General features: G+C 27.5%; 1 protein-coding gene across 1 annotated transcript in view; it reads left to right on the top strand.

Moving 5' to 3' along the window:
* The window catches only part of LOC107450909 (protein eva-1 homolog C), a 102,828-nt gene extending 88,927 nt beyond the window's left edge, over nucleotides 1–13,901 (top strand). The window contains exons 2-8 of the mRNA XM_016066855.4: nucleotides 3,415–3,614; nucleotides 5,801–5,924; nucleotides 7,214–7,363; nucleotides 9,681–9,827; nucleotides 9,911–10,081; nucleotides 10,768–10,929; nucleotides 11,821–13,901. Of these exons, the coding sequence (XP_015922341.2) occupies nucleotides 3,415–3,614; nucleotides 5,801–5,924; nucleotides 7,214–7,363; nucleotides 9,681–9,827; nucleotides 9,911–10,081; nucleotides 10,768–10,929; nucleotides 11,821–12,134 (1,268 nt within the window). The 3' untranslated portion in view covers nucleotides 12,135–13,901. The remainder of the gene's footprint in view (nucleotides 1–3,414; nucleotides 3,615–5,800; nucleotides 5,925–7,213; nucleotides 7,364–9,680; nucleotides 9,828–9,910; nucleotides 10,082–10,767; nucleotides 10,930–11,820) is intronic.
* Nucleotides 13,902–14,945: the final 1,044 nt, after the last annotated feature.

The raw sequence follows: 14,945 nt of genomic DNA, 5'->3' as shown, positions 1-14,945 counted from the left end.
CTGAATTTATGAACTGTTACAATTGACCCCGTAAGTGGGGACAATTGTAACAAGCTCACGACTGTCAAAAATTGTTAATAACTAATATAATAACATTTAAAATAAGGTATTTACTTTTTTTTCCAGTAGAGGATAGTCTACTTTACTCGTCTGTCAATTAATACTAATAATATATTGGATTTTTTGTTAGTTAGAAATAGTTAAGTAAAAAATGTTACAATTGACCCCACTCTCCCCTATTCAAAAAATACATCATTGTTGAAAAAGTTTAATTATTTTGTGTTTAAAATGCCGGTATCTTTTCTAATACCTAGTTAAATAAACTTTTATTAATGATGAACTACTTTCAACAGAAATTAATATTCAGTTTCACCCCCCCCCCTTCTGGCAGAAAATAAAAAGTTCATGATTATGGGTCCTCCTCTCCAGACAGAAAAAAGATTTTACTTCCTTTTACGGAGAATTAGGTGAACGCTAATTCCTTATTTTTTTGTTTATCTAATTTATTTTCTGGGATATTTAATATAGTTTCATTTTATTTACTGAAATGTGCTCAGTTGAGCTTAATTACCAAGTTTTAAAAGGAAATAAAAATATAGTTAAATATTTATTAGTTGCTTCAAGTTGAGTTATCCTTCTCCTTAAGTTAACATCGTGGAAATAGAATCCCTTTTATACATGAAGTTTTTAACTTTTGCCGAACTTATGTTGATTAGCTTATCATGTATCTTGAACCCACTATTTTCTTGGTGCTTAAAAATCTTTTCAAGGTTATTAAATTTAAACTGGACTTTCGAGGAGGAAAGTTTTTTTTTTTAAGTAAATTTGAATATTTTTACAGCAAAACATATTTCTAGTTTGTTTTCTTAAAGGTTTGAAATTAATATGTTTTTCTAAAAGAAAAAGCTAAAGAAATTGGACTGAATTAATTTATCCAACAATTAAGAACAAAACGCTTATGGGACATCAAAATCAAACTATCTTCAATCGATTAAGTAAATAATCCCAAGAAACTGCACCAGTAAAATATAACTTAGTTACAAGTTTCAAGCGCTCAAAAACAGGCGCTCATTTTAAAGACTTTGCCAGACGTGAATGGAAAGAAACATAACTGATTTAAAAAGTAAACTTGCCAACGAAAAATGAAAAAATACAGGTCAGAAACAAAACTAGAAAAACCACAGTATCAGAGAGGAGTAAATCAGGGTTAAATGCATTTCCACGCACTATGGTTGTTAGAAACTAATGCCGTTAACAACTGTATCGGCATTAATATGAATAAAATAAGATTCCAGGGTATCAAGATGAGCTGATGTGACTGGGGTGGAAATAATTTTGGCATTGTTGAAATTGAATTAATTCCCAAGATTTCAACTATGTGCAGCAATTGATGATTCTTGATAACAGACATATCTATCGTGTTCTTTAAGTCTAAATTTTGTTTGTCGACTGTTATTTCCAATTTATATATTTTTAAAGCGAAGTTTTTAATCAAATAATATCTTCGTTCTGTTTTATTAAATCATTCCCGGTCTTGTCATTATCCTTTAAAAGGTTTTACATGCACACCACGGCCAATGCTTTTACCGTGTTCAAAACGAAATTCTAGTTTGGAAAGAAAAAAATAAATCGTAATTTTATTCTTTAGCATCAAAGAAAAGCCGAAATAATTTAACCTTTGTCTCGTGACTAACATAACAGAGTCATGCGGAATGATCTAAACTTCAATAGTCTTAACAGTGAATAAGTAAGCACTGATAATTTTTTGAGGGAAGAAATTGGATATATTATAATTTTCTTTTCAAATGCCTATCATACAGACAATACGATTTTAAATCATTGGAGGTTCATGCCTGTTCATGACAAACTAGAACATTTATTTTCATTGAGTTGTCACAAACCTTCGTGAAATCGGAAGTTGTTTTCATTTTACTGGAGAAAACATAGTGCTTTATATCAATCTTCTTATCTGTCGGTCGAAATGCTGAAATGACCCTTTTTTATATCATTTGCTTCAAAAAATCGGGCGCAACTGTCTCGTAAAATGAACTTAAACTCGTAACTTTTCATTTGTATGTTGCGTCTCGTAAAAATGAAATTGTTCTTACGTCTGAGTGTATGATTGTGAGAAGCTTCCGTAAAACTTAGTTTTTATTTCTTATTTTTCAATTTCAAATAATTTTGAAAAAGGAACAATTTGTATTAATTGCAACCGGTTTTAATATTTGTCAAAAGCTTTTAACGCATGGGACGAATTTTACATTACTTGACTACTTTGATATTTTTATTTTTAACTTGCAAACTCGGATCTTACTTGAAAGAAATGGAATAGTTTTTAAGAATATCAGTGAATTGAGTAATGTTTTTTTGTATAATGAATAAAAGCGTGCGTATTTTGCGAACATATGCATAAAACTGTGTTTCCTAATGTTCAAGTTTAGAAAAAAACTCATTTATATTTTCTGTAAAGAAATATTCATCATTTCACTTTTGAGTAACATAGAGTTGTACTACTGTTAAATAAGTTATAACCAATAAAGGCCTTGATTCACTTTATTTCATTAAAAAAAATTTATTTAGAAGAGAATTCGATAAATGGCAGGGTTTGGACTCTTAATTTAATTTTTCATTATAAGCATTTGTTGTTTAATAAATAAGACAATTTTTTAGTAACCAAACTTTCAGGAAAGCTTGTACCGGGTGTTTCAACAATGATTTGAAAAATCAAATGAATGAAAACGTTTAGTGATAGAAATGCATAAGTTTTGTTCTGTGAGAAAGTAGGATATTAATCTCACCAAGTTTTAAATTTTGTTGCGATGTTCGTAAACAAATAGCACTGCTGGCAAGGAAAAGTCTATAACTATATTTTCAAAATAGCCACTATTTGCAACAACGTATCGCAGTTAAAGCATGTTCTGTTGCATGATCTGACATGCAGCAGAACATGGTTTAGTTTACTCAATCATTAACGTCAACTGTTAAAAGAAACTTTGTTATTAATCTTGGAAACTTGGTAGAGATAAATAATAATACGGTTTTCAAAATGCAGCAAGTCGTGATTTTGATTTTTCTTTTTTCCCATTGATTTTTCAAAGCTTTGGTTATTTTTAGTAAATTCGATTATTTCATCGAGTTAAAAATTTAGCTAACTCTAATGAGAGCTAATTTTGCAAAATATGCCTGGCAAATAAACCGTTTAGTAAATATCCCAGCCTTAAAGAATTTTCGAGGATAAAGAAAAAGATTTTGTTTAATATTTGACTTTTAAATATCCGTCTAAATTTACAACACAAGATCCATCTTATTTTTTTAAAATTAAATTAATAAGGTTCCACTAACACATAATTTTTTTTCTTCTTCTCCTTTGAATAGGCAATGATGTCTTATTTTTATAACTTTCTCCTTCTTTAGGAACTCTCAGAACGTTCACCATGCAATTGTGTGACGGGGAAGAACATAGGATAGAATGTTGGCCCAACACTGTGATAAGTATCAGCAAAGCAGATTACGGCAAGCCTGTTATGGGTGATATTCAGTGTCTTGAACAAAGGGATCCTCCCAGCTTGGATGTACTTTCTAAACCAGGTTGCCAAGCACAAGATGTGAGAGAGGTTTGTGTGCCTGCTTTTTTTCTTCTTTTTATTAACATCTTTATAACCTCATTTCACATTGATCAATTTAAATGTGTCAATTGTATAAACATTTATTTTCCCATGTATAAAATATTTGAAAGATTATTACACGTTCACGTTTGTAGATTCTGCGCAAGCTCTGTAGAGAACAAAAGTTAATCTGACTGCGCAGCACGGAAAATAAAAAATCTCGCTGATGAAAAAGAATTAAAGCCCTTAGAACTTTTTAAATATGTTTTTATTTTACTGACTTTGTAATTTAAATCATCTTCAGATTAATCGAATTTGTTGAACTGAGGTCAGTATAATTTCTGATACTGTTTATTAGATTTTAAAAGTAAAATTAAATAGTTTTTTTTAATGAAATTTCACTTTGCTTTGCATATTTAAGTCTACACGTGTTAGCGTGTAATGTTATTTAATTTGAAATGTCGTGTTATTATAAATAATTTTGTTTTTAATAAAAAGAAAATTTTAATGTTTGATTTTTAGTAATCATTTCCCAACCTAAGCGTTAAAAGTTTTACTTTTCACAAATGTGTTTAAAATTATTTATTGTTTCAATGACTTGACGTCATTAAACATCAAAATCTAATTTTGCTATAATGGATTTAAAAAAAATTTGCACTAATTCGTAAAAGATATTTATTTACAAAATTTATTTTGGGTACTTATAATTCAAATAAATTGATACTATTCTTATTACAATATTATTTTCCACTCTTTTACCTGAATGTTCATAAAGCTTCATATTTATTGTAAGTAAATAGCAGAAAAGAATATTTTAAATCTTTACTCTTTGTTTGTTAAATAATTCTGAAAATGAGCTGCATATAAATTAGAAATATGAATTTCATTTCAATGATTTTTGAGTGAAATAATATTTTGCATACATAACAATTTATAAATGAAATAAATTTTACAAATATATGTATTATAATTGCATTGCTTTTGAAAGTAAAATATTTTTTTGTGATAATTTACATTTTAGACCTTATTTTAAAGTTGAATTATTTCTCTGTATTAGTTTCTTTTAAAATGTTTTCCTTTTGTACTATACTATATTGTCTTATTTTCTTTTGTATTCAAATGAATTGTTTTAAAATATTGTATACATTTAAATGCAGAGCTTGAGAAATTTTCAGGGCTCTTATGTTAATTATATTAGAGTTAAATTTTATTTTGGAAGTGTTAAGAAAATTTTAATTTGTAAAAATAACAATTAATACATGGTCTGATTATTAAATTGGATTTGTCTATAATGATATTGTTAGCTATATTTACACAGAGTGACAGGATATCAAAATCACACAGTCAAACTTTCAAATAATCAGGAAAACTTTATGGGTAACAAATTAAAATTCTCAAACATACCACTTTTGGCGTTATTGCAAAACTGTAAACATGTTTTTTATAAGCTGCAACTTACTTACTGATATTTTATCCTTTTTCTTGCAAAAAGAGATTATTTAGCAAATTTTTATGCAGGCAGGTAAGCACAGACTCTAGTTGAAAAGATGGGAAAAAATTCATTGAGTTCAAATCTGGTGACTAAGGTGGCCATTCTTATTTTCTTAAAAAGTCAGGAAAATGTACCTTGCATCATTTTTGAGTGACTTTAGCACTATGTGCGAGAGCAAAATTCTGTTGAAAGGTACTTTTTCAGTTTCCTGGGAACATACATGTCCAAGAAAGCCTCACAACTTTCAAAATGAGTTTGTAATATGTTGCAATACCAATGTATGTTTTTAAACTTAGTTTAAGTTATTTCTTGTCAACTTGTAATTTGATAGTCTTTTTCTCCCATAATTTTTAGAAAATGGTTCAAAATATTTCATTTAAAAGAATTCACTTTAAGAATCAGTGATTATGCCAAGCCCATTCTACACTGGCTTAATTATTTTCTTATGAAACATGAAAAAAATTTCTCAATAGCACTCATATTTCTCAATAGCATATTTTTTCTATGTAAACGCTCATTATTCATAAAGCTTTTCTGAACGAATAAAATATAGATTAAATGCAGGTGAAAAACAAAGAAGAACCCTTGAATTTTAAATAGTACTTCTCTCTCAGCATTTTTTTCTCAATTTTTTCAAAATGCTTCAGTTTAACCACACATTATAGATTTAGTGCTTAATATTTATATCTTGTTTGTTCTTCAGCGGTTGCAAACTGAGTGCAAAGAGAAGCAAGAATGCTACGTAAAAAGTACTCCTAAAATGTTGCAAGAAGATTTATGCCCTGGCGTTCAAAGACAGCTTGAAGTTGCATACAAATGTAGACCAAGTAAGTGAATTTATTTATAATACGTTGATTTTCTTATGCTATTTTTTTTCTTGTTTCAGGCTTTTCAATGACTGACCAGCACACAGGATAAATAAAGTCAAAGCAGTGTATTTAACTAATGAACATACAATTATGCTCTCAGCATCTTTCACTAGCTCAATTTTTTTTTATTTAATGTTTATTTCTCACAGGCAGAATACATGCAAAACTAAAGTGAATTACAAAGATGATGAGCATCTTTTATTTAGTCCAAAAATACAACATATGTATTAATGCTAAGAACAGAAGGCTTGTACTTTTAGACATTTATAAAAATGTGACATCATCTGCTTACTGATGTTTTAGCTATGTTGACTAAATCCTCAGCCAGATTTAACAAGTTAAACTGATTTCTGAAATGTATTATCTTTTCACACTTTCTCCATGAAACTTATAGACAAAGTGGATAATTTAGAAGCTGTGAATGGAAAAAAAAAAATCTTTTTGCCTAAACGTCCCCTTTTTAAGGGTCAAACATCCTCAAAAGAGAACAATCAAGGCTGGCTAGATTCCAGAAACCCTGAGCTTTTCTATGTCCTGAAATTTACTGTCTTGTATTTTTATTGAGAACAAGTTCCCCCCCCCCCCCCTGACAGTATGTATGAAAATAATGTTATACTTTAGAACTTAAAAATTATTGATGCTTTGAGTTTAAGATCTATTTCATAAGATATTTTTGTTATGATTTTATTAGTTAATATCTTTTCAGTGCAATTTTAAATAATATTGGCTAATTCAGGACTAAAACTTACGTGGAAAAAAGAAAAACCGGGTATTAAAACAAACATTTCTTTATAACTTGTTTTCGTTAGGAATAAAATGTGTCAAGTTTTTGTGTAAGTAACAGCTGTATAAATTGTTGCAGAAAGGCCATAAAACAATTAACGAATATTGTCCTACCTTATATAATATTGTTATACCTAATAACTACTTAATATTTTAGTTGAAAATAGATGAAATAAGAAATCTGATTAATGTAAAACAACAACAAAAAAATCTTTTTTATTAAAACAATTTTGATTTTTTTCTCATTGGTTGTGATTTAATTTTGTCCATGTCAAAATTGATTAAAAACATTGAAACATGTATTTTATTTACATGTATTATTATTATCAATATTTGTAATGAAATAATTTGAATAACGTTGGGTAAATATCAATTAAGCTTAGCCAAGAAAAGTGGGTTTTGAAAAGAGTTAAATTTGTTACAAAGATAAGTCTCCTGAATAACTTTTTATCCTTATATTTCAGATAAATTTTTTACTCGTGTGGTGTGTGAGAATGAAAAAATGAAGTTGAGATGTAAGAAACCCTCAAGAATCATTATTTATAGTGCATTCTTTGGGAGTTCAATAGCTGGTGCAGAAGAATGTCCTGAAGATGCTCATAAATATTATGAAGGTAGGTATTATTTTTGGATTATCCTTGAATTTGAAGTGTTATCCGTAATTTTTTTCACTGCAATTATATAATTAAGTTATTATATTTCATTTCTGAAATCTGACGAGCACCAAACTGGGATTTAGAAAAAGCTTATAATAAGACAATGTACCCTAGTAGCAAAATAACTTGATACCTAATATTCATGAATCTTGGTCCGATAAGGGTTCGAAAGGCTGTTATTTTTCCAATATTGACCCTGTATAGAATCGTCCAATTTTCCTGATATTTTACAACCAATATCAGTCATATATGGAATTGACAGATTCATCAGATATTTATTATTCAGCCAATATTAGTCCCTCGGTGTGCATATTGGGCCAATTTTGAGCCCAATTGGGGCCAAGGTAAAATTGTTGCTAGGGTATATGTGTTCTTATAATTTAAAACCAACTTCAAATCCAAATGATATTTCAAAAAGAAAAATAGTAACTTTTTTGTATGTAAAATTTAAGAAATTTTTTTTCTTAAATTTCACCTATAGTTATTTTGTTTATATTTTGATATTTAAATTTTAAATCTTAGTTTCTTTAGAAAGAAAAAAACACATTGAACAGTTTTTGATCTGTAATATAATTATGTAGTTATAGGAAATGGGACAAACATCAAGCCAAACAATACTTAGCTTAATTTGAAGAATGATTTAAATTATCGGTTTCCAATTAGCCAAGAAGCAACTAATAACTCACTTGAAATATATATATATATATATAATTTTTTTTTTTTTTGAAGAAGAAGAACCAGATTTGGCTTAGTCTCTCAAATCTAACTTTCTTACTCAGCTTCATGTTTGCTGTATTGAGCTTTATTTATTTATTTTTTAACCTGTATAAGAACTTTTAACTGTGCCTAAGATGTGTAATTTATTAATTAACTTATTCAGTTCTTTAAATACTAAAAATAGCTTTGATTTTGCTTCTTTGCTTAATGCCCTGAAATAACTTCCTAGTGATAAAAGTATTATAGTATTGGAAAATTAATTTTTTTTTATTATAAATATATAATGGCATAAATAACTTTGTGTATTCATTATTGTATTTTTTCACTGGTAATAATTTTCCTAAATGTATGTTTATTTAATATTATTGATGTTTATAATAAATTCCTTGAAGAATTAAAATTAGTTTTTAAAGCAAGAAAAATAATACATGTCTATAATTTTGAGGTTGTGGTAAAGATATATGTCAGTGCACACTCCATGTTCCTATCAAAAAAGTTTTGCTTGATTTCTTTTTGATCAATTCTGCCTCTCAACCGATTCCAGATTGTTATTTGTGTACCATAACTCTCTAAACTGTGTTTCGAGAGTATGGTACACAAGTAACAATCTGTGTTTAAATATAAGAGGTCTAACTTGATTCAGTACATAACAAATAATTAATATTAAATAAATGCTTATTGGTTGTTGTCAATTATAGGACGTTTTTCGAGGATTCGGACTCTGGAAATTTCAGAATTCTCATTCTGTGGCAATTGTTTTCAGTTAAATATTTAGGGTCTACTAGCATCAATGTTTCTAAAGATATAACATTTGGATTCGTAGTTAATTTTAAATTACAAGTGGGTGAACTACACATTCATTATCCTAATGTGGGCTTTTTTTAAATCCTAGCTTGGCTCTCCTTTGATTTTCCTCTTAAATCTAGTAAAACATATTTTATTCTTACTTTATGAGTATACTATTGTATATAGATACTGAGTATGTATGAAATTTTTTTTTTATATTGGTCATATACTGGTATAAATGGTCATGGATTTTTTTTTTTGGTCAATTTTTGAGAAATTAATTATTCCTTTTCTTTGTGATAAATGTAATTAAAAAAATTGCCAATTTTTTTTTAGCTATCAGAATTTTTTCCTCTTGTTACATTTTTTGATGAATTGTAAGGAAACAGAATTCTAAAATAAGCTTTGCTATCTACAGTATTGGAAGAGACATCCATTAATATTTTATTTCATGTTGTCGATTTAAAATTGATCATAATACATTTTATTCTCAATAACATTTGAAAAATTTAAAAACAAATTCTAAACTTTTTTCATTTAATCCTTCAAACGTTAAGCTCAAGCTCAAATTTTGTTATGAAATTTCCATAGAGAAAAACCGAAGAGTCAGCAATAAAAAATTTAAAAAGAAAAACCTTACTAAATATTGAGCTGAAAATTAAATTTGATTCTTTTAAGAAAAAAATAATCCTAACTCCAAATGTTAGAATAGCTAACAAATTCAGAGTACTGTGTAAGCTACTGACAATTAAAACTTCATAAATTTGTTTAGATTGTGAGGTGAATTTTGCAACAGAGGCTGCTATGAACAACTGCCAGGGCAGACGGAGATGCACATTGTCTGCTGATTCGATTGCTTTCGGTATCACTGGCTGCTCTACTAAAGCTAAAGTTTTCTTGAGAGTTGTTTATACTTGTGGTAAGCTTCTTCTGCTTTTGAGTACTTTTTTATAAGTTTTAAATTCCATACCACTGTTTGTTTGATAAATTGTTCTTTTTTAGTTCCTAAAGATTCTTTACAAGATATAGAGTTTCAAGAAGAAGCTGACTTTGACTATCCTAATGTCTTCAAAGAACCAAATGTGTCTGAAATATTGCATAATCTGAAATCTGAAGACAGTATTAATATTAAGTTCACCACACCATCCAGCTATCAAAATGTTATACATAAAGGTGGGTGCTTTTTCACTAAGTTGTGTAGTTTTTTTTTAAATAATGTTTTAAAGAAAGTTCTCAATTTTTACTGTTGCAAACACTAACTTTTTTTTTCAAATAGGAGAAACGGAAATATATTATGAAACCCACTCTTTTTGTCAATTAATAAATTAAAGCTGTAAATATTTTGCAGCTTGCAGAAATTAACACAGGAAAAACATATTTCATTAACCTATGCATATAGCATGTCATTTATGTTATCATAATGAATGTAACAAATGGTTTATAATTATGTAACAAATGGTATACTTAAGAAAACATTGTAAAATGTGTTCCCTAGTAGGGTACATATTCTAGCATCTTCTAATGCAAACTTCAGAATGCGTAGCGCAATGATGTAGTGCATCTTTCTGATATTAACTAAATGAACAGGTAGTGACATTTTGTAAGGAAAGTTATAAATGGTATACTAGTATATACAATCTCTTTCATGGTTATCGAAAAATCATTTTTATGTGTGTAGAAGAATTATCATCTAATCATGTAACCTTTTTTGGGGGAACATTTGAAGCACTTTTTCTATTTCATTGATAATAATATATTTTTATTAACATCCCAGTCCGTTCTTGAAAATTTTATTTTTTTTTTAAATCTTTATCTAAATTGTTGTTATTGATGTATTTTAATATTCATGAATGTTTTAGATATATCTGATTTAACAATTGTAACGACAACAAAGAAAGCAGATGTTCAAAGTGATGAAACCAGTGATGATTTAACTGATGTGAATTGTACAGTTGCTGATGACAATCAGAAAGTTGTTGGGTTTCTCTCCGAGTGGATAGCAGCTTATAAATTTATCACAGGTAAAGACATTTTTGTTTATAGGTTGGAGTTTAATTATTTAAACTCATTTAATGCCAAATAAAAATTGAAAGTACAAATAAATAAAAAGCCAATTCTTTTCATTCTGCAGTTCTGGGAGTTGGGAAGTGATAGTCAGCAGTAGGCGTATCTCTTAAAATAATTTAAATAAGAGAACATTAATTTTGAGTTATTTCATGTCAAAGCTGAAGATTTTTTACTGTCCCATGTAATTTAGTTTAGAGAAAATTATTTCCATATAAGTTCAAATTCCTTCGATGTGTTCAAGAAAAAAATTTTAAGGATTAATTCAAACTGCGAATTATCAAAAGTAATTTTAAAATAATCATTTTTATTTAATTTCTTTATAAGCAGTTTTTATTTTGTTTATTGACTGTGGAAAAATTAGGTATAAAGTAACATTTACTATACATATCTATATCTACTTTATTATTACTATTTTTTTTTTTTTTTTAGTTTTTAATTAAAGAAACAATATTTTTTTTTTAAAATAATAATTCGCTGAATATTTTGTTTCGATTTGGTATTGGACAAGATTTACCGATTACTACAAGATTGCTTAATTATTCCATTTTATTATTCAATTTGTGAGACAGGGAAAAATTATATATTCATCTTAGCTGAGAATTAATTTTTTTTTAAATATATTTATTTATCAAATGGTACCTTATTTATTTTATTTAACTATATATTTATTTTATTTATTGACTAGATAATTTACTGAAGCAATTGAATTACATACTTATTTTTAATTTGTAAAGGAAAATAATTTCATTTGGCAAAATGGGAATTCCACCCATTCCCAAAACTATAAGTTGTGCTTTTCATATTTTCATTTTTTTAACTATTTGTTTTTCTTTTTCTCTTTATAGAAAATAAGGAAAAATTCATCTTATATGTGACATTAAGTTTAGGAGTTGGTATCCTACTCTTCTTATTAGTATTAACAGTGCGTCTTTACTCGCAGCAGCAACAATCTCTTAAAAAAGCTAAATTAAATATTTCTGATCCCTTACCCCTTGGTTTTGATGAGGATTGTTCCGATCTGGATCAGTACGATCCCCGTCAAGACCAGAGTGTAGAAGTCGTTCGCTACACCAACATGTCAACAATTAGAAGGCAAGACAGCACGAACCAACCACGTGCACCACTGTCTCATTCCATGAATAACTATTATTACAGCTAATAGTTTTTCAATGGTTTACACAAACTGTGTTCTAATTATTGCTGGTCAATTTTTTACTTAGTCTGAACCAATCAATGTGCAGAGAGTTTGTGGACATTTAGAGTTATTTTATTTTATGTGAGTGCCTGTTTGATACAGATAGCAAAGAAATCTCAAATTGTTTACTTATATTTCCGGTAGCAGAAACTCCAACACGGATGTGGGTGCTGCAGTTTATTTTTAACCTAAGACTCTTAGAACATCTCTAAATTTGTTTTTAATCTAAATTTTTAAAAAAAGTGGAATGTAGACAACACACACCACAAAGAACAAAACTTAAAGATTTTTTTTCTTCTGTAAATTGATTACAGTTTTAACTACGTTGGAAATTATTATATTATAAAATTTAACTTAAATTTAAACATCATAAAGTTTTTATGTATAATTTTTAAAGACCTTATATTTGCAACATGTATGTTATATTAACTTTTATTTTTACAATAAAAATTGTAGAAAAATTTGTATTTATAAAAATAGTGCTGCAGATTCACTCTGTAAATTCTGCTACCTGGTTTACATTGAGTTATATAGGAACAAATGATATTTCATTCGGAATATTATTCATTGTGTATGCCATATCATTTCATTTGACTCATTTGTATGTTTATTCATTCATAAATTATCTATGAAGAGATGTAATGTTAGCATATATTAAGTTTGTAAGATATTGTTATAGGCAAACTGAGACTTAAAGCGTGAATGGAATTTGTAGTATGTTGCAGCCCTGTTCTTTTACCTGGCCCCTTCTTACATTTCTGATATCCTGAATAATGCTCTTGATATGAGAAGATAAACTGTATAATTATGATGTAGTGTATGATAGGTGTATTAATTGGCCAGATGAAAGAACTTTTTAATACAAATAGTTAAGAGTATTCAGTCCTTTATTTGAAATGTTTTTTTTTACAATTATATATGCAGTGTTTTCCTAATTATCCAGAAATGAATAAAATGAATATATAGAAATGAATAAAAGTCTATCGGTAAAATTTTAATTTTAAAATAGAATAGGTTATGGTTAAAAGAAACTTGTTTTTGAATTATTTATCTACTATGAATGAACTTGAATAAAGTAATCAAAATACTTATACAATAACAAACAAAAGAATATTTATTTGTAACGACTTGTCGCCCACTGTTTAAACAAGTTTTTATTTCTTTGCTTAATAAAAGATTGTACATGGCATTAGCCATTTTTTCTACTCTTTTTAATTAAACAGTAAAGTCATAGATTTTAAAAATAGATGATGCTTAATGCCAAGTTTACACTTGTCTTAACCGAAAAACTCATTCCTGGGAGCAAGCTAATAACACTGAAAAGAATAACTGGTTTCCATGGCTCATCTGGCAACAGCAAAATAAATATCTCCCAACCTCTAAAATCTCCCCCCCCCCTCATCAACCTGACTGCAAACACGAAGTCTGTAGATAATCAGGACTACACTGTATGTATTATAATAGTTTTAAACGGATAAATCATGTTTCGAGAATATGATTTGTCATTGAGTGAAGTTAAAGAAAAAATTATTTTATTCTTTTTTTATCTATACTCAAACTGTAAAGTGATGATCTTAGTGTTAAAAAAATTATCCAAACTTACTTAACTGCAAATTTTATTTGATAAGAAACCATAAAATGGCTATACTTCTGAAAAAATTAACTATAAATAGTTATATTGCATTGTTTGAACAAAATCATTTATTTATTATGCATTTATGAAAAAACAAACTTACTTATTATAATTTTAATAATTTTTTGTTAGCTTGAATATTTTATATTAGTGATCAGTTTTTGATGAAATATGCTTTGAGTCTATGTTGAAAATTACTGTTTTCCAAGTCGAGAAAATTTTGAAATCCTGTTGTTAGAGTGAATAACGGCAATTATTTTTGCACAATTTTAAATTTCTTTCATAAAATGTTAGTTATTTTTTTGAACCTAGTACAACTTTAAGTACAAAAATATTTTAAAATGAATCATTAAGCATATTTATAAAGTTAATGGTTTATCTAGTATGTATATATTTTATCTGCCTCATAAATCAGTTGAAAAAAGAAATTGTAAGGTTAATTGATATTACATATTTTGGTTTAAATAATATGTTATTGTTTATTTTGTTATTTTTTAAAAAAAGTACTTAAATGGTAATCTTAAATGCAATAGTTAAACTCTAAAATTCAGAAGGGTTCATAATAAAAATATTCTATTGCTATTAAAACTTCATTTCTATATTTTTTGGGTTATGTTTAATCCATTTGGGTTTGGGTTGCATACTAATATTTTAGCTCATTTGGAATAGTATAAAATTCCCTACAGCTGAAGTATTTTTATTAGAAACTAATATTTTTATTTTTTCTTATTATTCTACTGGTTCTTAATTGAGATAGTTACTTAAATATATTTTGTCTACGTAATTTTGTGCTGCAGTATTTGAAAATTATCATTATGATGATTATATTTTTCCCCTAACTTTTAATTGTTAATGTTTTTTTTTTTCTGAGGTTTATTTTTTCCCTCTTACTCTCTCACAAGAAATCTAATATACAAAATATAAGTAAGATCGCTATATATGCACTCTTACTTAGAATTTACTTAATTAAACACTCAGTTCATGAATGGAAATATAGTTTTTATTGTGAATATAAAAACAGAATAATAAAATATTAACTTTAAATTATAAAGATAAACTTATAAATATATTTAATAAAAATTTTCATTGTTTAGAAAATTCATTTTTGGTAAAAAGTTCAGATCATGTCTACACTACAGTTT

The sequence above is a fragment of the Parasteatoda tepidariorum genome, chromosome 3 (assembly GCF_982258835.1).
Source record: "Parasteatoda tepidariorum strain Cologne lab strain chromosome 3, Ptep-v5.0, whole genome shotgun sequence".
NCBI classification, from domain to species: domain Eukaryota; kingdom Metazoa; phylum Arthropoda; class Arachnida; order Araneae; family Theridiidae; genus Parasteatoda; species Parasteatoda tepidariorum.
This window is presented reverse-complemented; position numbering and strand designations above follow the sequence as displayed.